This window comes from Zalophus californianus, chromosome 5, assembly GCF_009762305.2.
Source record: "Zalophus californianus isolate mZalCal1 chromosome 5, mZalCal1.pri.v2, whole genome shotgun sequence".
NCBI lineage: Eukaryota > Metazoa > Chordata > Mammalia > Carnivora > Otariidae > Zalophus > Zalophus californianus.
This window is the reverse complement of record NC_045599.1, coordinates 10,208,982-10,232,582: the sequence shown is the minus strand read 5'-3', so window position 1 is coordinate 10,232,582 and position 23,601 is coordinate 10,208,982. Positions and strand designations below refer to the sequence as shown.

The window sequence follows — 23,601 nt, the reverse complement described above, 5'->3', positions numbered from 1 at the left end:
CATGAGGTTTCAGTCCTCATGATAGAGTCCCTCTTATTTATATAACAAATCTCTTTTTGTTTGTTAAATGGCAAGGTTAATATCAGTGATGCTATTACTAATTAATTCAGACTCACTGGGCAGTTCCTGAATTCTAAGGATGCGTGTCTAGCTCCAAACCACCAGAGCACCTCAGACAATACAACAAATCCACACTTACCATTCTAACTGTTGAGTTCAATAAAAACCAAATATTATACCTATAAACTCCTTATCAGTAATCACATGAACACCGTGTTAAATAGGCAGTACGATCAACAGACCACACTGAAATATTCCCGAAAGTTCCAACAGTCTGAATCACATCGTTTCCACTGGCTTTCTGTCTCAACGATAATCGACGCTATAACCAGTGTGGCACCAAAATGATCCAGTGTTACCATTAAACAGACATTTCGGACAGAAATCTATAAAATCTGTAGGTCTCCAAATTTTGACACAGAGTATAAAAACAGCCCTTTGTAGAAAACTGATCCAATCAGAAAGAAAAATGCATAATCAGGGCGCCTGGGTGGCTCAATTGGTTCAGTGTCTGACTCTTGATTTCAACTCAGGGCATGATCTCAGGGTCGTGAGATCAGCCCCCAGTAGGGCTGCGTGCTGGGCATGGAGCCTGCGTAAGATTCTCTTGCTCCCTCTGCCCCTCTCCCCTCAACCCCGTCGTGTTATCCTCTCTCTCTAAAAAAAAAAAAGGGAAAAAGTACATCATCATCAAGTCATTACTGTAAGAAAAATGTGAAGTCAAGTTTTGTCAGACTCGTTTAAAACACCAGAGAATCCAACATTTTCAAGAGTGAGTCACTGTGTGCCTCTGGTCTAAAATGTGTTCTTCCTCCCACTTCCAAATTACGTCCCCAGGAAAAGAAACAAACTTACCTTTCACAAGCTCGGACGGTCCATGCGGCAATTATCCATAATGAGATACTAAACACCAAGAGCACAGTTCCTGGACAGATAGTCATTAGAGTCTTCATAACAAAACGGGTATTGAAGTTTATCTTATTCAGTGCTCCGATGCTTCTAGAGGAGGCATCGGTGAAAAGTTTGCTATGTAAGAGCATGACTCTGGCGATCAGATAGAGTCTTAAGAACATCGGTATAGACAAAATAATGTCCACATCGGCGGTGGTTGTGGATGGGGCATAGGAGAAGGCAAGCCGGGCCGTCCATGTGAACGTGTAATTCCCAGGTATGGGATGGATAGCACACACCAGTATTTCCAAGCAGATGAAGAAAATACGCTCATAAGTCATGGCTATTCTCCAGTCATCTGCTCCATTGTCCACCATGAACAACTGAAAAAATAAAGTAGAAAGTCAGCTTCAGTATGGCATGAATGGTCCACAAGGGTTAGTGCAGAGTCGAAAGATACATAACGCATGACTTTTAGAGATCGTGGCGAGCTGAAGGGTGTAACACTTAAATGCTAGCCAGGTACGCTATCTTGAGAAAATGGTATCGGCACAAAAGGAGAACTTCGTTTTGCAAAAATTGAAATTGGACACTTGCTGTCCGGGAGCTGGAATTATTCTGGGGTCGATGCTCCTGGAGGATCGGGTAAGTTACATCATTTTAAGAGAAGGGGCTTGGGCCCTTCGGTAATGCACCCCCCCTGCGTTGGTGGAGTCGCAATGGACTTAGCCTTAGGAACAATCTGTTCTCCGCATCAAGCGTCTGGATCTAAAACCCTTCCTCAATTCTAACCACGTTCTCAGTGGAATCTATTTGCGGTGCCTCTGTGGTCAGTTATAGCCTATAATGCAACTGCACATGAGTGTTCTTAACAGGAAATCTCATTGGCTTCGGGGAGAAAATCACAAGGGACCACAAAGGTGGCAGAAACATTTCTTCCAGCTTCTCTATCTATGACTCTACCTTCTCTTTTCTTCTGTCCTTCCTTAGCCTTCCCTTCGATTATGAACTTGCTTTCAATCTTCCTTTAATAAAGATTCTTTTTTGAGGCGCCTGGGTGGCTCAGTCGTTAGGCGTCTGCTTTTGGCTCAGGTCATGATCCCGGGGTCCTGGGATCAAGTCCTGCATGAGGCTCCCTGCTCCACGGAAAGCCTGCTTCTCCCTCTCCCCCTCCCCCTGCTTGTGTTCCCTCTCTTGCTGTGTGTCTCTCTCTCTGTCAAATAAAATCTTTAAAAAAAATTAAAAAGTTTCTTTTTTTAAAATTCCTGTCATTCCTCACACAATGAAAAAAAAAAAAGAAAAAGAAAAAGGAGACAGATGTGCAAATAGATGATTAATAGATAGATAGATAGATAGATAGACAGATAGATAGATAGGCAAGCAGACAATAAAAGGGACAGAAAAGAAAGTTTCCTGTCTTCCCTGGCTTCTCAGTAAACAAGTCCACCAGGCTCTGGGAGTCCGTAAACAACCAGAGGCATCTGGAAATGTTCGGTGACATTTCTGACTGCAACAGTGACTTGTGGGGGCTCCTGACATTTAGAGCCAGGAAGCCAGGGGTGCCAACCACGCTGTAGTTCTGGGAGTCTGCCAGGATGCCAGTGGCGCCTCCCCCCCCCCCCAAGAAAGATGACATATTCTTTGTGTTTTGGTAAGTAGCCAACTCAGGCAGAAAGCGTGAGATGAGAGCCACCCAAACGAGAACAGTACATTCTCAGGTAAGTGAATCTCAACGGAGGTGGGCAGAACAGGTCTGCTCCCAGGTTGGAGCCCATGGACTCTGCTCTTCTAGAGTCAGGCAAGCGATCTTCCCATTTTGGCTACCAACTGCCATTCCAGGTTAATTATTCTGCGGGGCATAGCTATTTCCCAGGCTACTACTATTCGAACTCTGCCATCGATGGACAGGAATTTGACAGCAAAATTTACCGCTTCTTTCTGGTACCTCAAGGAGCTGGAGAACCCAGCAGATTCTCTCATAAACATACCAAGTTTCAACAGATGATGTTCAATTTGGCGATATAAGGGGTTGAGGTATGCCTTCTATCGTGCGTTTTCATCTAGGGACCTTAAAGTGTTGGCCAAATGCTAATAGACAAGAAAGATGGTTTTCCAGTTTCTGGTAAAGAAACAGATCACAAGTACAGAGCAGGCCAAGTGGGCTATAGAAATATTCTTGTTCAGTCTCGCCACTTCTAATACCTCGTTGGCATCAAGGATTTCTATAACATATACCGAAAGGCTGTACTGATACAATGTCAGGAGCCTGCTTGACTTTGTATCGGGGGCTGTTTACTGCGTACTGTATAACTCTAAAGGAATGTGATCCTGAAATCTCTTAAGATGTTTACATCCAAAAGAATGCACCCTCAAATGGGTGACTCTGAGAGGCTATATACATTCCAAAGATGCTGTCACTGCTTTCTTTAGAAACTGATGTCAGGGCCTGGCACAAGCCACATAAGAAAAACAGTTCTGTTATTTAAATCCGCATTTCCATTTCTACTGAAAATGGTATTACCCAGCTTGATTGTCTACTTTCTTCACCAAACTTGGCTCTGGATGACTTGGCAAAAATTCAAATCCGCCCCCAAAACTCCACCCCAAGACTCCAGAGAGCCATAAGCTGAGCCACAGAATCTGAGGGTAATTCCAAGACAGGCTTGCCCCGCACTGTTCTGGGCAACAGCGGCATAAGTGCAGCAGGAAGGTACCCTCCCAGGTAACCGGGGGAGAAATGCCAGGTTAGAGGGAGAACCCGGAGATTGCTCGCCAAGAGTCTCCTATCTGTCCAGGACTGGCCCTCCCTCCATCACTCACAGTGCACCTGCCTCTCTGTTGGTGCTGCTCCTCAGCATTCACGCACATCACTTCACCTGTGACCTCCCCAATGTTCTAAGCAGCCTCCCCCTTTCACCTCCAGCTGGGCCCACCCAGGTAACCTCCAAGCCAGGGATCCGATGTCCAGGCTGCTACAGTTTGACAGGAGCTGCTGGTGCCTTCATGCTCAGCAGAACCCTCCACATCCCATGGGACCACCCCCCCCCCCCCCCCCCCCCCCCCCCCCCCCCCCCCCCCCCCCCCACCCCCCCCCCCCCCCCCCCCCCCGGCCAGCCTCCCTAGCACCTGCTCTGGACAAGCATCCCCACGGCTGGCTCTGCCCTGCAGGTGATAATTCTTTTCCCAGGTCTCTTTCATTCCCCCAACAAAAGCCCAGGTGGCCTTTTGCCCCCACCAGCTCACCACCTCTACTCTTGTTAAGGTCACTAAAGACACCTTAATTATGAAATCTGGCCCTTCCATCTGACTTTTTACCTGATCTACCTGACATTAATCACGCCTTCCCTCCTAAAAAAGATCTCTTCTCTTGGCTTGTGTGACATATGGCTCTTTTTTTTTTTTTTTTTTTTTTTTATCTGCTGCCACTTTGAAGGATCCAACCCTTTCTTTAAAAATCCACCTTCCTCCTCCCCAGCTAAGTGCCGCTGCTCTCCTGGGGACTATCTCTGACTCTTCCCTGTCTCTGTACTTTCTTGGGAGATCTCCTGTATGCTTTCCATCTCCACTACCAGAGTCTTCTATGGGAAGCTATCGTCCAACCTTTAATGACCTTTGTAAAATGTGAATTATAAAAGCCGGTGGCTGTCAGGATTAAAACCATTAAAGGCCCCCATGCTGCCATCTGGTTTTGCCTGTCTCTTTAACCTCAGTGCCTGTTCCTTCTGGTTGCATGGATTCTAGAACATGCTACTGCAATGGCGCTTCCATGTGTCTGTCCCCTGGCCTGGAAAGTCTTCCCACCTAGCAAATTCTTATTCCTTTAAGACTCAACTCCACAGTCACCTCTTTTCAGGACATCGTCCATGCTCAAGCCAAATCTGCAAACTCTCTCTCCTTTGTTTCATGATTCCTGTATGTGCCTCTTAATGATGTTTACTGAAATCACAGAGGAGGGTAAGGACTTCTTCGGAAGATTATCACCCCTACTCGTCAGCGAGGCTCCTTGAGGACAGGACCCACGCTTGTTAAATGAACTGCCTTGTTACTTCTCATTTAATACAGACTATCCTAATCACCTCGTAGGCCCTAAGGCTAATTAAATATGCTCATGGAAGAGGGGAATACTAAAGCATAATACGAATGAAATCAATCTACGTCATTTCTCAAATGTGTGCAGAACATGTTTTACTAAATGCTAAGCCATTACACAGCAACATAACTTTGCAATTCCACAGGAAGTCCAGAGAACAATTCTTTTTCAGTAACTTCCCCAGAAAAATCTGTTATCACAAAGTTGCTTTTTACCCCAAGGGGCTTCATCGACACCTAAAATGAGTTTATTTTGGTTTCATTTTATCACGGTACCTATTTCAACACTAGAGTGAAGGAAAAAAAAAAAAAACGTTTTCTTCTCCTTTCCACGTAATCCCCGACCTTAACTGCTGCTTATTCTTTTGTTTTTCCTTTCATTTGCTAAATATCTTTTAGCAAGACTCACTATGCGCCAGGCACTGGGCTCTGTACCAGCCATCCGGTAGGATTCGCAGCAGACAGAGGATCGGCTGCATGGAGCGAACTTTCCACCAGGAAAGAAAGACAAAGTCAAGAAAGCAGACTTGGAGCCATTTAATAAAGTAATTCTGTCTGTGGACACTGCTCTGAAGGAAACATGCAAGAGATGGAAGGCAGATGCGGGCATCAGGGAGGACATGTGGAGAAGAAGTACCATTTCAGGAGAGACCTGGATAAGTGGGAGAGCCAGTCATCTAAACAGCCAGGAGAAGAACATTCTAGGCAGGGGAAATAGCACGTGGAGAGGCCGTGGACTTCCAAGGGCTTAGTGTGCTTAAGGAAACAAAAGGACACCCAGGGTGTTTGACACTAAATGATCACCACGCAGAGTGGTAGGAGATGAATTTGAAGAGACAAATCGGGATCAGACATGCAGGACATTGTTGGCCACGGAATCAAGACTGGATTTCAGTCCAGGCTCAGCGGGAGCCCACTGAAGGGCATTAGGCAGAAGGATGGCAGGATCTCTGGTTTATAGCTTTAAGGGTTCATCCTTACTGTAAGGGAAACCAGAGGACACAGGGAGGATACAAGGGAGGAAGTTCTACTGCGTCTGATTGGTTGTACTTAGTATCCCCATGACCTGGACCGGGAGGTGGGGGTTGCCATGGAAATGGAGACAGTGGGCGTGCTAGAGATAGAGTTTGCAGATCTTGCTAGAACTTGCTGATGGGCTGAATGTGGGAGTGATAAAAGAAAGGAAAGAATCCTAGGTGGCTGAGCTTCTACTCTGAAAAACACAGTGGATAGCCGTGCCATTTCCTGGGGCCAGTGGGCTGGTGGCAGGGGGAGCGGGGGGGGGGGGGGGAGGAAAGAACAGATTCTATGCTGGCCACCGTCATTGGAGTGCTGACACCAAGTAGGCAGCACTATATGCAAGTCACTGAGAGGAAAAGTCTGGACTACGGGAGTGAACTTGGAAGGTAGTGCTGTTTAGGTACTGTTCTCAGAGGAGGTGCAAAGAAAACGACAGGACACACGGCCAAGTCCTGAAGAACCCCAAATGCAGAAGGCAGCTGGAAGGTCAAGGCAGTCTGTGAAGTAGGAAGACAGGCAAGGGTGCCAGGGGCCAAGGGTGAGGGCTGCCCATCAAAACCGCAAAATAATATTTCTATATAGAAAGCAAAACTATCCTCAACATCGCAGTTATTCAACAACTGATTCCACGTCAAGTATTAAAATCCACCTGCAAAAATATTCCCATTCTAGTCCATATGATCAATATATATGACAGGTTTTTTTTTTTTTTAAGATTTTATTTATTTATTTGAGAGAGAGCATGAGCAGGGGGAAGGGCACAGGGAGAGGGAGAAGCAGGCTCCCCGCTGAGCAGGGGGTCTGATGCAGGGCTCGATCCCAGGACCCCGGAATCATGATCTATATGGTCAGTTTTAAGCTCAATTGTGGGGGAGTTAGAGGAATCACAATGATAGATACTATAACACCTTTATATTCATTTTTCACGTGGCTATTAATAAGAAAGGTTTCAGAGAGCAAGCATGACAGTTCAATGGGTTTACTTTCTAGAGCTATGGTCAATGGTCTTCACCAGAGATCTAGAGGAACCTGCAGGCATAACACAGAATGTGTCCCCAGAAAATACCCCACCACAAGCTTCAACTTCCCAATGCAACTGCTCTGATACCCAAAACATACTATACTGGAAGTCCACCCTCCAAGATGAATTGGGCAGTGAGGGTCATTAGCAGGAAGAGGGTCTGGAGCTCCGTGAGAGGGGCCTGCCTCATGATCGGGTCACCTGCTGGCATGAGGACCTCTGCTTAGCTGGCTCTCCAGAGCGAGGGGCTCAGATGCGGCAACCCCAGCTGCCTTCTCCGTGTGCATTTCCCCCTCAGTGAGGTTACAAGCTCTACGGTCTGGTCTGAGACAGTGTCTTGCACATCCTGTATTTCCTTTCTAGTAAGGAACCCAGGGCAGGGCTGAGCACAAAAGTGGTGCTTAAAAAACAGATACTGAATAAAGTAATTACAGTCATGGATTTGTTAAGAAAGTCAACATAGAGAAAATAGCCAGGGAAACTCCCAAAAGGAAGACTAAGGGAGAAGCAGCTCTGATAGGTTACTAGATAAAATAATAATTAAAACCATGTGATGCTGGCATATAAAATAACTGAGAAGCCAGAGGAAGAGAATAGAAAGTCCAAAATTGACCCAGTACACTGAGAATTTTATAGGACCATAAAGGCAGACGATTAAATCGGGGGGGGGGGGGTCATACAGTTTATGGAAAAATGATTTGATTGTTGAACCAGTACCTTATACCAAATATATCAAGAAAAACTCCAGGGATGCCTGGGTGGCTCAGTCGTTAAGCATCTGCCTTCGGCTCAGGTCATGATCCCAGGGTCCTGGGATCAAGCCCCGCATGGGGCTCCTTGCTGAGCGGGTAACATACTTCTCCCTCTGCCTGCCCCTCCCCCTACTTGTGCATTCTCTCTCTCTGACAAATAAAATCTTTTAAAAAAAAGAAAAAGTAAACTCCAGGTGGATGAAAGCTTCCGATACTAGAAAGATTTAGAAAATGAAACCACTGACAAAATTACCTAAGAATTATTTTGTAAGCTCACAAAAAGGAAGGCCTTTTAACTAACAAAAACCCCAGAGCCTCAAAACACGGAGACATCAAACTTCTGTTTTCTGCACCTGATCAAACCTACAGTAAAAGAGAGTAAAAAGACCAACACCATGTGGGGAAACTGTTCACAACTGTTCAGAGAAAGGACTCATTTCCCCGGTATATGTAAGTTCCTACAAATCCTTAAGAGACAAGCAGTCCACCAGAAAAAAATGGATAAAGGCCATAAACAGCAGGTCATAGAAAAGAAACTAAAAATGTATCTTAAACCATTTTTTTTTTAAAAGATGCTCAACCTCAATCCTAGGAAGAAAATGAGATACCACTTTTTGATCTGTCATGTTGTAAAAAGATCAACCAGCTTTGTAACACACTATGCTAGTGGAGGCGGGGGGGGGGGGGGGGGAGCGGGAATGCACCCACATGCCCCCTGCGGAGAACAGGTTACCAGGTCAGAAATGTACATGCTCTTTGACCAGCTAATTCCACTTCTTCGCGTGAAGCTTGTCCTATTGATATGTTTGCACGTGTGATTGTGAACACATAGGATCATCTGTTACAACATAGCTTGTTTCTTAGCAAAAGACTAGAAACTATCTAAATGTCCACTAATAAGGGAAGGAGTTCAACCCATTAGGGACTTCCACAAAAGGGAATAGTATGACATTCAAACACGATGAGAGGGGCACCTGGGTGGCTCAGTTGGTTACGCGTCTGCCTTTGGCTCAGGTCATGACCCCAGAGTCCTGGGATTGAGTCCTGCATCGGGCTCCCAATAATTAATAAATAAATAAATAAATAAATAAATACACACACGATGAGGAAAACTGTTATATACTATTGAAGAAAGTGATCTAGGAAGTAACTGAGTTTAAAACCTAACACAACTCTATGCTACTACTTGTATAGGTTTTGTTAAGGGGGAGAACATATAATTCTATGTGCATAAAACAGCTCTGAAAGAATATTCTAGAAAGAATGGTAAATGTGGCTTAAGGGAGGTGAGCTAAGTCGCTGAGGATCAGAAATGGAAGGGACGCTTTTAATTCCACAACCTATTCTGAATGCTTTTCTATTTCAGAGCCTTGTAAATAAATAAACATAAGTTAATTAATAAAAACAAGGGATCATGAATGGTACACAAGAGAGGAAGGAATAATGGGAATGAATCAGGTCATGAGACATTCACAAGCATCCTAACAAACAGTCTCCATGTGGAAAACTGCACAACTAGAAAGTCGTAGCTGACAGCCACAACCCCAACCTACAGAACCAAACACACCGAATCCAACTTAGATTTAAAATATCCTGCTTGCAGGGCACCTGGGTGGCTCAGTCAGTTAAGCATCGGCCTTTGGCTCAGGTCGTGATCCCAGGGTCCTGAGATCAAGTCCTGCGTTGGGCTCCCTGCTCGGCGGGGAGCCTGCTTCTCCCTCTGCTTCTCCTGCTCCCCCCGCTTGTGCTCTCTCACTCTCTCTGTCAAATAAATAAATAAAATCTTTAAAAAATAATTAAAAAAATAAAATATCCTGCTTGCTAAGTAGAACCTTGAACCACGACATTATGTAACTGTTTCCAGCAGCATGAACAAAAATAAATAAGCTTTCTTGGTTAACCTTTAAACCAAATATTCAATAAAACCAAGCTCTCTCTCTCTCTCTTTTTTCCCGTTCAGTTATTTAATGCTTCTATTTGTCAAATTCTGTGGCGACAAAGATTAAAAAGCCTCTCGGTGTTTGATGAGGAAGAGAACTACAAACGAATGTTTACTGTGCCCGTGGAAACAGCCCCAGCAGAGGACAGATCAGGGGAGGAGGCTACCTCATGGAAATGAACATTCCGCCTGTCCAGTCCCTTCCTCCTTTGTCACCTGGATCCTTCATAAAACTCAGGACTGTGACCTTCCAAGTCCAGTTCTAGGATCCTTGCAGGATAATAGTCCCAAAGACAATGCAGGGAAATGTGTTCATCAGAAAAAGACACACCCCCCCCATCTCCTGAGAAACCAGTTTTTGTGTAACAGTGCGTGAAAAAGCCACTACGCACACAAGCCAAATAATGAGGCTCTTTATTAAAGTGTGGCCAGGACTCAGTCAACACAGAAATGAGACCACAATTGCCCATCCCAAATTAGGTCAAAGGACAAAGAAGGGAAGAGAGAAGTGTTTTTTGTTTTTTTTTTTTTAAGATTTTATTTATTTTTCAGAGACAGCGCACAGCAGGAGAAGTGGCAGGCAGAGGGAGAAGCAGGCTTCCCGCTGAGCAGGGAGCCGACGTGGGACTCGATCCAGGACCCCCGGGATCATGACCTGAGCCGAAGGCAGACGCTTAACCAACTGAGCCACCCAGGCGTCCCCAGACAAGTGTTTTCAATGGCCTCGCTGAAATTCCTACCAGACCGTCTGCCCAGAACTGTATAGGAGGCAGAAACAGAAAAGCTACGTTCAGAATTCATGTTCAAGGTCCAGTCCTGAGCCAAACCGGGCAGAAAGCCTGTAATTCTCTCGCCCCCAAGCCTGTCGCCTGTCCGGGCTTTTGGAGCCTCCTGCATACTCATGCTGTCCCGAGATTTCTGCCTCTAAGGAGGAGGATTTCAGAGCCAATGCAGTAATATCATATTCCCTGAACTGCTCCCTCCTCCCTGGGCAAAGAGTGTGGACAGACGCACCTGCCTGGAATGCGGGAAACCAAAGGCTCGGAGTCCAGATAGTCGAACTTGTTATATGACCTTGGGAAGTCATTTAAACTTCACGGACCTTTTTTCCATCATTTGTCCCATGGAGATAATGTTCTTTGCTGTCCCTGAAAGTACTTGTGTTGAACACATCTTGTTTTTTTGCAGACAGCCCGGCAGTGGGCTGACCCAAAGCCATTCCCATCCCTCTCCTCCTCTGCCAGCTCCATTACAGAAATACCCACGTTCCCAGACTCTTTTGTAGTCACGTGATGCAGCTCTGACCGCAAGTCGGAAGCAAGAGGTTGCTGGAGGACTAATTAGGTGGGCTTGGCTTTTTTGGATAGAATTAACATCTGGCTGGCAATACCCTCTTCCTTCCTTTCCCCCAGCCCCAAACAAGAGGGGGACGCCCTGGGTCTGCAGCAGCCATCTTATAACCATAAGAAAAAGGCCAAAAGCATCACAGTAATGCAAGGCCCGATACCTTAAGCCACTGAGCCAGCAATCAGTCGTCCTAGTGGTGTGAGCCACTGTTAGCTGGGGGGTCTTCTCCCATTTGAGCAGCCAAAAGTCTGCCTATATTTAACTAAATACACATTAAAGGGCTGTGTGAGGGTCCGTAAGACATAAAGAATACCCCTAAACCAAAACAGTTCGTGGAGAGAGAGGTTAAACAATTCAAAAGGGATGCATCTCAATTATTGGAATTTACAGCACAGTAACTATTGGGTGGTGCAGTTATTTCTGGGTGGGTGGCTTTGGTTCATGCCTTTTAAATATCAACCAACTGCTCAGAATATCATGTAGTGTGACTCATAGGAAACACACACATATTTTGGAGCCAGAGAAGCTTGGATTTCATTTCTGGCTTGACCACTTACTAGCTAAATGGTTGTGTGCAGGATACTTAATCTCTCTAAACATCGGTTTGTTCATCTACAGAAATTTAAAATACTGTCACCCTTGCATGGTTATTAATGAGGCAAGAGCCACTCTGCTGACCCGAATAAAAGTGACCCCATGAATAAATAATAGTATTCCATGAGCCTTCAAGGGGCGGGGGCGGGGCGGGGGGGGGGGAGTACACGAATTAAATGTTAACTTGTGATATAAAAATGGGAAAATTGGGGTGCCTGGGTGGCTCAGTCATTAAGCGTCTGCCTTCGGCTCAGGTCATGAGGGATCGAACCCCACATCGGGCTCCCTGCTCAGCGGGAAGCCTGCTTCTCCCTCTCCCACTCCCCCTGCTTGTGTTCCCTCTCTCACGTTCTCTCTCTCTGTCAAATAAATAAATAAAATCTTTTAAAAAATGGGAAAATTTTTTTTTCATGACAGAGGATGAAGGGAATTTGGTAAGGAAGGACATTAAAGCAAAGCCAGTGTTGAAAGGAGTTCTAGAAACTTCCACTGTACCTATTTTGGAAAGAATCCTTGTCATTTGCTCAAATTAAGGGTTTCTGAAATTCTCCTCTCTTCTGACTTACCCAAGCGCTTGGCCTATAGACCAAAATCCTAGAACTGTCTGCTGAGGTCCAGTCATAGGTAAGGTTATCTATCATATCTACATGCCCTGCTGCTCTTAAAACTTATTTAAAATCTTAACTCCCTTTTACATGGCTTCTCTCAACTGTGTCCACACCTCCTACAGCCCCACTTGGGCATTTTACACATGTTGATGTATTACCAGGGAATTTTTCTCACATGACCTGGGAATTTATGTAAGTTGATTCTAGAAATCATTCCTGAATTTCTCCAGAAAGTGAAAATTATTTTTCCCCTTTGGGTTCTCCCAACAGTGAGGTCAGAGAAAACACTAAGGTGAATGACTGAGGAGCCTGGGCTCTAGGATCCAGATTCTGGCAGATCTAAGTTCCTTGTGACTTTCCACCTCTGACCAGTTCTGTGACCTCAGGAAAATGACTTAAACCTTCTAAGCTCCTAATCAGAGCATCTCTCTCACAGTATGGGACAGTGCTCAACAAAGGTTAGTTGCCTTCATAATAATTAATTTCAGTACTGGGTCCACAGCTGGCCTCCGATGAATGAATGTACTCTTAATGAACTAAAGGTGGAGTAAGAAGAGATGGGCAGACTGACATCACTTGGTTGTAGCTACTGGAAAGGATAAGCATCCAATTAGAGGAAAGGAGAAACTGGAATAAAATTCCTCCATGGTCACTTTTTTACGAATTTTTCATCAACAACGCTTATGTTAACTGTCTACACCTTTTGAGAAGTATCCTCAAATCATTTGGGGGGCTGGTAGGGGATAAATCCTAAGCAAAGTAAAATAAACGGGGCAAGCCCTAAAGCCATGAAATAACTGAATGTGAACCAACTCTGCTGATTCGAAAAGCTTAATCCGAAATGATAAAAACCACATATTTTCATTTAAAGCATTATAGTAATTATTGCTACATGGCTAAAATGTGTTATCATCCCCTTAGTTATTTTAAGCACTTAAAAAGCTAGCTAAAAGCCAGACACATTTATTATCTCATTTGCCCTTATAACAGTCCAATTAAAGGACAGACAATTGAAAGGACTTGGTCACGGTCACATCATGAATTACTGAAAAAAAAAAAAAAAAAAACAAAACCTGTAGCTCAAATTCATGCTTTCCAGTGTTCCCATCCTTGGATGGGGGCATCGGGCTAAACTGAAAGCTTGGATGCAAATCAAATATTTATAAAGCAAATAAACACTTCCCCACTAATTTACATTATGATTTCTAAAATGTCACATCTTCACTCCCTGATGATCCTGGGTGACAGTCACCGCTCAGACCTCCTGCTTCTCCGGCAGAAGCAAACACTTGAATAAGCCCACACGTTGTATTCAATGCCCTGTGGTCACAGAAATAGACTGCTCCTCCTGAACTCCAAGTTCAGGCTTTCACCAACTGAGATATGCTTCATCCTGGATGCCTTTTTCTAACTTTGGTTGCACAGACCCTCAAACTGTACACGGGACTTGAGATGAAATTTGAGAGCTGTTTTAAAGTGTTTAACTCACCATATTGTTTATAGGGCCAGGCATTGCCCTGACCTGTTACATGTGTTCATTCACTTAAAACACACAACCACTCAAGAAGATAGATACTGCAATCATCATCCCCATTTTAGGAGTGAGGAAACGGAGGCTCAGCGGTTAGAGAATGAGCTGGGGTTGTATGGTATGGAAGTATGGGGCTGGAATATGAACCCACGCAAGCCAGCTTCGGAACATGTGTCCAGAGTAAGAGGACTGTTGCTTGTCACTTAGCCAGTCATAAAACAATTTTAGGGGGCACCTGGGTGGCTCAGTTGGTTAAGCATCTGACTCTTGGTTTTGGCTCAGGTCATGATCTCAGGGTCGTGGGATTGAGCCCCCGCATCCTGCTCTGCACTCAGTGGGGAGTCTGCTTCAGAGTCTCTCTCTCTGCCCCTCCCCACCGTGTGTGTGTGTGTGTGTGTGTGTGTGTGCGCGCGCGCGCGCGCGTGCACTCTCTCTCTAAAAATAAACATTTTTTAAAAAAATAAGTTTTAGGAAGAACACCCAGACAACACAGCAACAACATCAGATGAACCCATACATTATTAACAAGTCCAATTATCGAGGGTCCTAGTATGTAGCCAGGGAGAAACAATATATCAATGCAGAAGGAAACAGATTGAAGGAAGAGAATTATTATATTTAGTCAGTCAGTTGTAGCTGGAAGTAGTGGCAGAGAGGAAAGGCACACAACATACACATACATACACACACACACACACACACACACACACACACACACAGTAAAAAGCAGATACAAGGTCTCAAAAGACCAAACAACTGGGGCAGCTGGGTGGCTCAGTTGGTTAAGCAACTGCCATTGGTTCAGGCCATGATCCTGGAGTCCCAGGATCGATTCCCGAATCGGGCTCCCTGCTCAGCAGTGAGTCTGCTTCTCCCTCTGACCCTTTCCCCTCTCATGCATTCTCTCTCAAATAAATAAATGAAATCTTAAAAAAAAAAAGACCAATCTTATACACCTCAATCACCAAAAGGACATCACTGCATTATAATACCATGCAGTATCTCCTGTTCCCAAAAGTGATGCTGACTTTAACAGAGCCTCTTTGAGATTTAACAGATCCTCTTCTTGAAGGCAAGAGTGTATAAAATCGTTACACTTATGTCTAGATATTAGAAATGTAGATATAGGTAGATATAGATAGATACCTAGACTGTTCAAATAAAAATTGATGTGAAATAATTGATTAAAATCTCCTTCAAAGTTCTAAAAGGAACTGAGTCAGCCTAGAAATCTATACACAGGTAAGCTACCTTTCAGTAAGAAGAGAAGGTGAAAGGCACTTTCATACACAAAGATTAAGAGCAAAAGTGGTGGCTCCAAGATGTGCTAAGAAGGAAGACAAGCAAGAAGGAAAACAGGACCCAAAAGGAAGGAGCTTGACGAGCCAAGAAACAGGTCAGCATCCTCGTAAGGCTGAATAAAAACTCACTGTAAACAAATACTGTCATAAACATAATCGTAACAACTAATTTGAAGGAGGTTGAAAAAGTAAGATAGAAATAAAATCTTGGACATCGATAATGTAGATAGAGGGAGGAAGGGGGATTAGAATGAAGGTTTCTAAGGGTCGTTACAGTGTGTGGGAAGAAGAGGAATTCTCACTAACTTCAGACATCACTAAATATACATATTTGCTAAAAATTATTGAGTAACCACTGAAAGAGAGGAAACAAATTGTGTAACATCTAAGCTGTTGGAGGAAAAAAAAGAATTTTTAAAAATCCTCACATCACCCAACATAAAGAAAGAAAGGAGAAAGATAGAAGCAGTGGGAAAACATTTTGAAGTCAAAATAAATGTCAGAAATAGGCACCGAAATAACCGTTGCTATTATGGATGTAAATGAACTAGCCTATACATCCAAAGTATAATGCTGAGTGGGGAAAAAAAGCACATTGTAAAAGAACTGGTACAGCCTGTACATTGCCTCGAAATGTACAGAATTATAAATACTATAGATGGGTTATAAAGACATTAACATTTAGTGAACATAGGAAACCATGAGCTGGAAGGCTACAACATGCTATTGTGCATGGCAGGGGCCTCTACGGGCAGGAAGAGAAAAATGTGACTTGGAAGAAAATGAAGAATAGTTCATCTTTGGCTGTGATGTTCTTTTTCACCTACAAGAAAGAAGATCTGGAGGGAAAATGAAACAAAAAAGCCTTGTGCTGACAGGTAAAGAGTGAGGGAGCCTCTGGGAAGGAACACTTCTGAAATGTCAGGGAAGCTGCTCTGAGTCCCTCCCAGAGTGGGGCTCTGGGTCCTTTCTTCTTTCCTTTCTTGGGGACGACAAAAGGCTCCGCTGGAGCTGAAACCAGGGAAGAAGATGTGAAGGAGGAAAGTCTCTGGAATGATTCCTCAAGCTCAAGTGCTCAGTCTTGGCAACTAGGAAAATATCCCAGAAGCCCATGATACAAGAGCCCAAAGTCTACGTACAAACCATAGGGAAAAGTATTTTTAGCGCTTTTTTTTATTTTGAAAATTTTCGGGCCACCTGGGTGCCTCAGTCGGTGAGGGGTCTGCCTTCGGCTCAGGTCATGATCCTGGGGTCCTGGGATCCAGCCCCCATGTCAGGCTCCCTGCTCAGCAGGGTAGTCTGCTTCTCCCCCTCCCTCTGCTCCTCCCCCCTGCTTGTGCACTAGCTGACTCTCGCTCTCTCTCTCTCTCCCCCCTCTTTTGCTGTCTCTCAAATAAATAAAATCTTTTAAAAGGAAAAAGACATTTTCTCAGCTAAGCCCTCAAAGTTCGTTCCAATGGAGCGTTTTGAAACACGTTAAACCCAGCCCGATGACAGTCAAGGTTAAGCAAAGTGTACTACACTGTGGCTTAGTGTGTAATTCCCCAAACTTCCTTTTTAAAAACATTCTACTTTACTCTTCTGTGGCTGCCTCACGGTGCTATAATAGTTACTTTCCTGATTCTAAAAACAACAGAACAAAATAAACATTAAGTGGCAAGTCTGTTACAACTAGCCATGTCCGTAATTAACTGTAATTAAGTCCAAATCGTGACTCCCAGCTCGGAACACCTACATGGTGAGACTCATCAGTCAGGGCAGGTAGTGGTGATTTTTAATAAAGCTTATCAATTTGTATTCTTTGAATTTAAATCAGTCAAATATTCCTTCTTATTGTTTCATTAAAGAAGAAATAATCAGGGCACAATGAAGTTTGGTTTTCTCCAGCACCCATGGGAGGTCCATTTTTCTACCCTAACACAATGGGAAATGACACATATCCAGTCATGACTGGATTCCGTGATGACCAACTGGCCTGACATAAAACTACTGCAGCCTAAAGGCAGGATGTAGAAAGTAAAGAAGGTAGAAAGTAAAACTCCACATACTTCTTTTCAAGGAAGGTTCTCCATCAAAAAGAAGAACCACCAACCTTGCTGATGTATCAGTGGTGGTAAATAGAGAGTAGAATCGGGGCACCTGGGTGGCTCAGTTGGTTAAGCGTCTGCCTTCGGCTCAGGTCATGATCCCAAGGGTCCTAGGATCGAGCCCCACATCTGGCTTCCTGCTCAGCGGACAGTCTGCTTCTCCCTCTGCTTCTGCCCCCCTACTCATTCTCTCTAATATATAAATAAAATCTTTTAAAAAAAGACAAAATTTTAAAAAAAGAACGAAAGAAATCTCACTCAATCTTTCAGATGGTGGAAATTTTAAAGTTCCCTCTTTCTTTTGAACACGTTAAATTCAAAACTAAGGTTACAGCCAAAATGTGATGCTGAGGATACGTGGCTGTTGAATTGGCAGAAAATACATAAAAATCTGAGGAAAAATAAAGAAAACCAGTTTATTGTACATTCTTATATTCTAAAATTTGGAGAGGTAACAGAAAGACTGCTTAAGCCTATCAAAAATAAGATTTCAAATTTTATGGGACAAACAAACATTTTGAGCCTATACCACATGTCAGACCGTAGCAGAGACACAAAATCAATCAAATTGTCCATGACGTCCAGGAGCTCACAATGCAGGAGAGCAAAACCTATAAATCCACCGTTTACATTCCGCTGAAAAGGCTCCACCACCCTCAAGCAATTGTGCTCCTGGGCCAGGCACCTCTGCCTACTTCGCTTTCTGCAGGAAGATCATAATTCTACTCCACTAAGTTATCATATGATTACAAGATAATCCAAGTATGCACCGTCCTTGGCACACAGAAAGGCCTGAACAAATAGTACCCAGGGCATCCTCACCGTGATTTATAAGAGTAGTATATCAGCGCTGGTATATTACAGATGCTAACAAAGTAGAAGGACAACGGGGTCAGGGAAAGCTTGCCAGAGAGGGAGACCTGAACCGGGTCCAAAGGCAGATGGATGAAAGTAGTATATTCCAGAAAAAAGGTGCAGCATATACAGAGACGCAGAAAACTGAAAGAATGGCCAGACTTTGGTTCTCCCAATAGTTAAGGATGGTTCCAATGAGGGGTGTGTGCGTGTGTGTGTGTGTGTACAGGGCTAGAAGGGGTTGCTCTTAACACATAATGAGGCTGAAGCGGGGGGGGGGGGGGGGGGGGGGGCGGAGATCAGATCACAAACAGCCTCCCAGGCCCCAAGAAGCAACTTGGCTCTTCTTCCCTAGGACTCACTATATGCACTGATGGGGATCCTTGTGACTGAGATCGGTTACATAAATCAAGATAAATACATATTTGTAAGTTTCAAATATGAAACAGTATGTGAAAAAAATTAAGGTAAGCATCTAACGTCTGTTTCATGTTGTGAAGGAAGGGAGAAAGGGAGAGAGGGAGAGAAAAAAGGGGAGGGCAGAAAGGAAAGAAAAGGGAAAAAGGGAAACATAAGGGGAAGAAGGAAAAGAATGATAAAGGCACACACAGACAACCAGGCAGGACAGACAGAAGACCTGGGGCCTGGCAGTTTCTCACACCTTCAGACTTGCAGATTTTTATTTTTTTTATTTTATTTTTTTTTAAAGATTTTATTTATTTATTTGAGAGTGAGAGAGAGGGAGCACATGAGGGGGGGAGGGTCAGAGGGAGAAGCAGACTCCCCGCTGAGCAGGGAGCCCGATGTGGGACTCGATCCCGGGACTCGAGGATCATGACCTGAGCCGAAGGCAGTCGCTTAACAAACTGAGCCACCCAGGCGCCCCAGACTTGCAGATTTTTAACAATAGCAAATGGTCAACGTATCTGCAGACCTTTTATGTTAGAAGGTGAGCATTTTGCCACACCAAATTAATTCTACATTTATCAAAATAGATTCCTAAAGGGTGTCCGGGTGGCTCAGTCGTTAAGCGTCTGCCTTCGGCTCAGGTCTTGATCCCGGGGTCCTGGGATCGAGTCCCGCATCGGGCTCCCTGCTCAGCGGGGAGCCTGCTTCTCCTTCCCCTTCTGCCCCTCCCCCCCACTCATGCGCGCTCTCTCTCTCTCAAATAAATAAATCTTTATAAATGAATGAATGAATTCCTAAAACAAGAACAAGACAATTAAGACAGTTTCCTTAAGGATTATCACTGAAATGGAGTAACTTCTTTATTCAAAGCTTCAGGATTTTTTTGCACAGAGAGGGAAACATAAATGATATACTGAAGAGAGCAGAAAAGGGATGGCAAGTATTTGTCACCCATGCTGCCACTCACTTCCCCATCCTAGACTCATGACAGATATGAGTAACCAATCAAAGGTCCTGGCCAGTCCAGGCTTTCTGTGGGCTAAAGAATCATTCTCAATTCCATGCTACAGACAGTGACCATCAAAGGGCAGGAGTTGATATGTGAGAGGAAACCTATTTGCCACATCCAGCTAGAATAATTCACGTCTCCTTCCCAAGAACCTTTCCCTGGACTACCATGCCATGTGGTTTGGTTGAGATGCGGCACCGCCAGGGAAACGTGAAAAAGTTGTCCGATCTGAACTGGAGGGGGGCTAGGATGGGAACCCCAAAGGGGAGCATAGGCTCAGATACCATCCGGATTTTATTACAGTCTTCAGTGATCCTCTACCTCAGCTTCATGGATAATTGAGTATTGGCTTCAATCTCATCTCTGTGGGTCTTTCTGAACACCCAGTTAGAGACAGATGAAAAGGCCTAAATAAGATATATTTTATAGGACAATTAATTATGGATAAAAGTTGTTCTATCACAGTCTCCTTGACTCAACTTTGGTGAAATGAAGGTGACATAATGTAAAATACAGAAGAAATGACCTCCTTCATCTTTATTAAAGTAAACCAAATGTTTGAACATCGTAAGTTTTCAAGCAGTTACTTGACGTTATGGTTGTTAATTACTGACATAGAAAATGGTACTTTTCTCATATATTCCAGATGGAATCATTTGAAACCTTTATAAGCAGTAAAGGCTGCATTGCAAAAGAAAAAAAAAATTGAAGTTATAGATGGGAATTTAAGTCTCAGTTTTGCTACTCACTAGCTGAATAAGAATTATAATCTAAAAAAAATTACAATCTAGATTAAATGAGACAATGTGTATAAATATACTTAGCACTGTGCCGGTTCACAGGGGGTACATGACACATATTGCTTATTTAGATACATGTTAGGTATTTTACCTTTCCAAAGAACAGCCATAAAGTGTGTAGCTAACAAACCCTGCCTTTTCTTTTATATTGCTCACCAATTAGTCATGTCGGTGGTCTTCTGTTCCCATCTCACACCCACTCGAAAGCATTAAGGATGCCTATTAAGTCTTCATTATCTTCCGTTTGCCTCACCTTCCCTTCTAAGACCCTACTTGTCCTCAGGCAATCTTCAGCATATTCCCTAAGGAATATCACTTCATCTCATCATTACCTTTGTCGTCACATCGAATTTTTGAGATAATCCCCCAATACTACAGGAGATAATTCAGGGTCGACACAGACAGACTTCATTATAGCCTTGAGGCTCCAATTCAGGAACAGGAGACTCTAAGAAAACCTATCCAAGCTCTTCCCATAATTGCACAAAACCCAAAGAAAGAGTTCTTCCACCGTACATCACAGATGGCTTATTGTGGCTTAACACCTGGGAAAACGGGAAAACACTTTTCCAAGACACTCATTTGTTCCTATTAACCTCAGCTGTTAGACTCAAGAAGGCTCACACATTCACAAAAAAAGTTCACTCAAACCATTTTCAAGCCAGGCACGTGACAATGAACACCAATAGCCCAGGCGGGAGTTCTAACATGAGTAGCTCCAGTCACAATGAGGTAAACAGAAGCAAGCTGCTATCCTGGGAGTGGCCGATTTCCAGAGATGGACATAGGACTGGCGTTTTGAGAGCAGGTGTGTCTATCCATTTGTTTTACAGCAGAAAGCTGCAAAAGTGGATGAGGGAATAAAAGTCTCTTATTAGGCAGGAGAACTACAGACTCCTGAGAGAAGAACTGTCTCCCAGTTGCCTTTTCTCTGTTGGCTTTCTGTCTTAACATCCAGAGAAAGAGGCATCTATGCCACCCGCCTGAAGGCAGTTACTTGGGTTTGCCAGTGTGATCATATGAACCCGCAGAGCACAAATGCCAATATGTGAATGAACATAAGACCAGAGATTTACTATTTTCCCCAGAGGTGGCAATAAGCTCCTGTAGATACCTACACATCCGACAATGAGAACTCGAGTTCAAGTTGGCAAATATGCACCATTGACAACAATTTACCTTATTGACTAAACTCCCCAAATGGCTGTCTATCACAGAAAGGATCAAAGGGGACAGCCAACTTGGAAATATTATGGATGCCAATGATGGTCAACTACTAATGAAAAAGCTGGGAAAATCCATTTTTCCCCGAGAGAGAGAGAGAGAGAGAGAGAGAGAGAGAGAGCGCGTATGCACACGCGCGCACACGCACAAGTGGGGGTGGGGTGAGAGGGGCAGAGAGAGAGAGGGAGAGAGAGAATCTCAAGCAGGCTCCACACCCAGAGAAGAGCCCAACATGGGGCTGGATCTCATGACCCTGAGATCATAACCAGAGCCAAAATCAAGAGTTGGATGCCAACCAATGGAGCCACCCAGGTGCCCCATGGGAAAACCCATTTTTAAGAGCCATGGAAGGCAAGGACTTTACTGCAGAGTCTTAATAAAGGAAAACATATTCCATGGCCTTCTATTCCATTCTACTGTACAACATTTTCAAAGCCTCGTTCTAAACCATGATTAAAATATAGGAAAAGTTATATACATAAGAGAATATCAACCTCACAGCTCACCTATTAATAGGATGATAGTCTATATTCTCTTGCAAGTACAGTTCTCCAGGTCTATGAACATTCTCATATTTTTCCAGGTTCAAGAAGAATCTGTGCAATCAACAGATAGGTAATGATAAAGGAAATTTTCAGCTTTTCATGTTTGTGGGCCCGCTCCTGGGTGCCCAGGGAAAGCCATACTTAAACATTTACCAAGGTCAAAAACGACTCTGCAAATCCTCAAAGCATGGGCTCTATTTCTGCCCCGAGCACACACTGTATATCTGCTTCATTAAAATAATAGCCAAAAAAGGAGCAATCTGAACACAAAAGAAAAAAGAAGCAACTTCCCTGGTTTTCGTGAGATTAAATTATACAGCTCTGCATAAAGGAGAAACTTAAGATAAAGTCTGTAACTTTCTGAAACGTCCTTTGTCTAATGATTTGTAACTTTTTATGTAAAAAAATGTATATAACCCCACACCAAATGTTCCCTTGCCTGAGCACTCTCTTCTTTATGAAGGTTGTGCATCCTGGGCAGCTGTCCTCCCAGGGCTCAGTAGGTTAAGCATAAGACGCTTGATTTAGGCTCAGATCAGGATCTCAGTGTTGTGAGATCGAGCCCTGCATGGGGTCCCGGTGCCAGGCATGAAGCCTGCTTGGGACTCTCTCTCTCCTTCTCCCTTTTGATCCCCCAGTCCCGTGTGCACGTGCACTGATGTGCGCTCTCTCTGAATGAAAGAGAGGAAGGAAAGGAAAGAAGAAAGGAAAGAAAAAGGAAAGGAAAGGAAAGGAAGAGAAAGAAAGAAAGAAAGAAAGAAAGAAAGAAAGAAAGAAAGAAAGAAAGAAGAAAGAAAGAAAGAGAAAGAGAGAGAGAGAGAGAGAGAGAGAGAGAGAGAAAGAAAGAAAGAAAGAAAGAAAGAAAGAAAGAAAGAAAGAAAGAAAGAAAGAAAGAAAAAGAAAGAAAGAAAGAAGAAAAAGGTCTCTTCCTCTCTTTTAGAAATTCTAAAAGGTATGTTCATTTTACGTTGACAGTATCCCACCTCCTCCCATTACCCAGCACTGTCCTGGCACCGTTAGGAAGAAAATATGCAAAGGACTAGGTCCTGCCTCACCCACACTCTGGTTCGATTCCACAGGAGCGATTCCACAACAGCCTGTGATGCACAAAGCCTGCGATGCAACTCGGGGGCAAAAGGATATGTAAATGCCCTTGAGAGGTCACGTTCAGGTTCAGGCACACCGAATAACTCAAGGAGGCTTCCACACTCAATTACACAGAATGACAATAAACGCAAACATTGCTCCATAAAGAAAGAGAATAAAGTGTCTGAAATCATCAGAGGCGGCTTCCCAGAGAAGGGCGGGGGGCGGGGAGGGGTGTTGAGATGAGCTGAGAAAGTCCGAGGGCATTTTGTAAGGATCAGGAAGTCAAAGAGGACAACCGTGGGAGACTCTGCAATCAGACCGCCGTGCAGGGAACGGAGAGACTCAGAGAAGGGCTCTGCAGTCAAACACAAGTATTGCGAGCTGGGGAAGCTAGCCCATCACCAATCGGAGCGTCCTGATTCCCAAAATGG

General features: G+C 44.0%; 1 protein-coding gene across 1 annotated transcript in view; it reads right to left on the bottom strand.

Moving 5' to 3' along the window:
* Positions 1-23,601, bottom strand: part of KCNN2 (potassium calcium-activated channel subfamily N member 2) — a 142,993-nt gene that overhangs the window by 100,259 nt on the left and 19,133 nt on the right. The window contains exon 3 of the mRNA XM_027605754.2: positions 916-1,334. Within this exon, the coding sequence (XP_027461555.2) occupies positions 916-1,334 (419 nt within the window). The remainder of the gene's footprint in view (positions 1-915; positions 1,335-23,601) is intronic.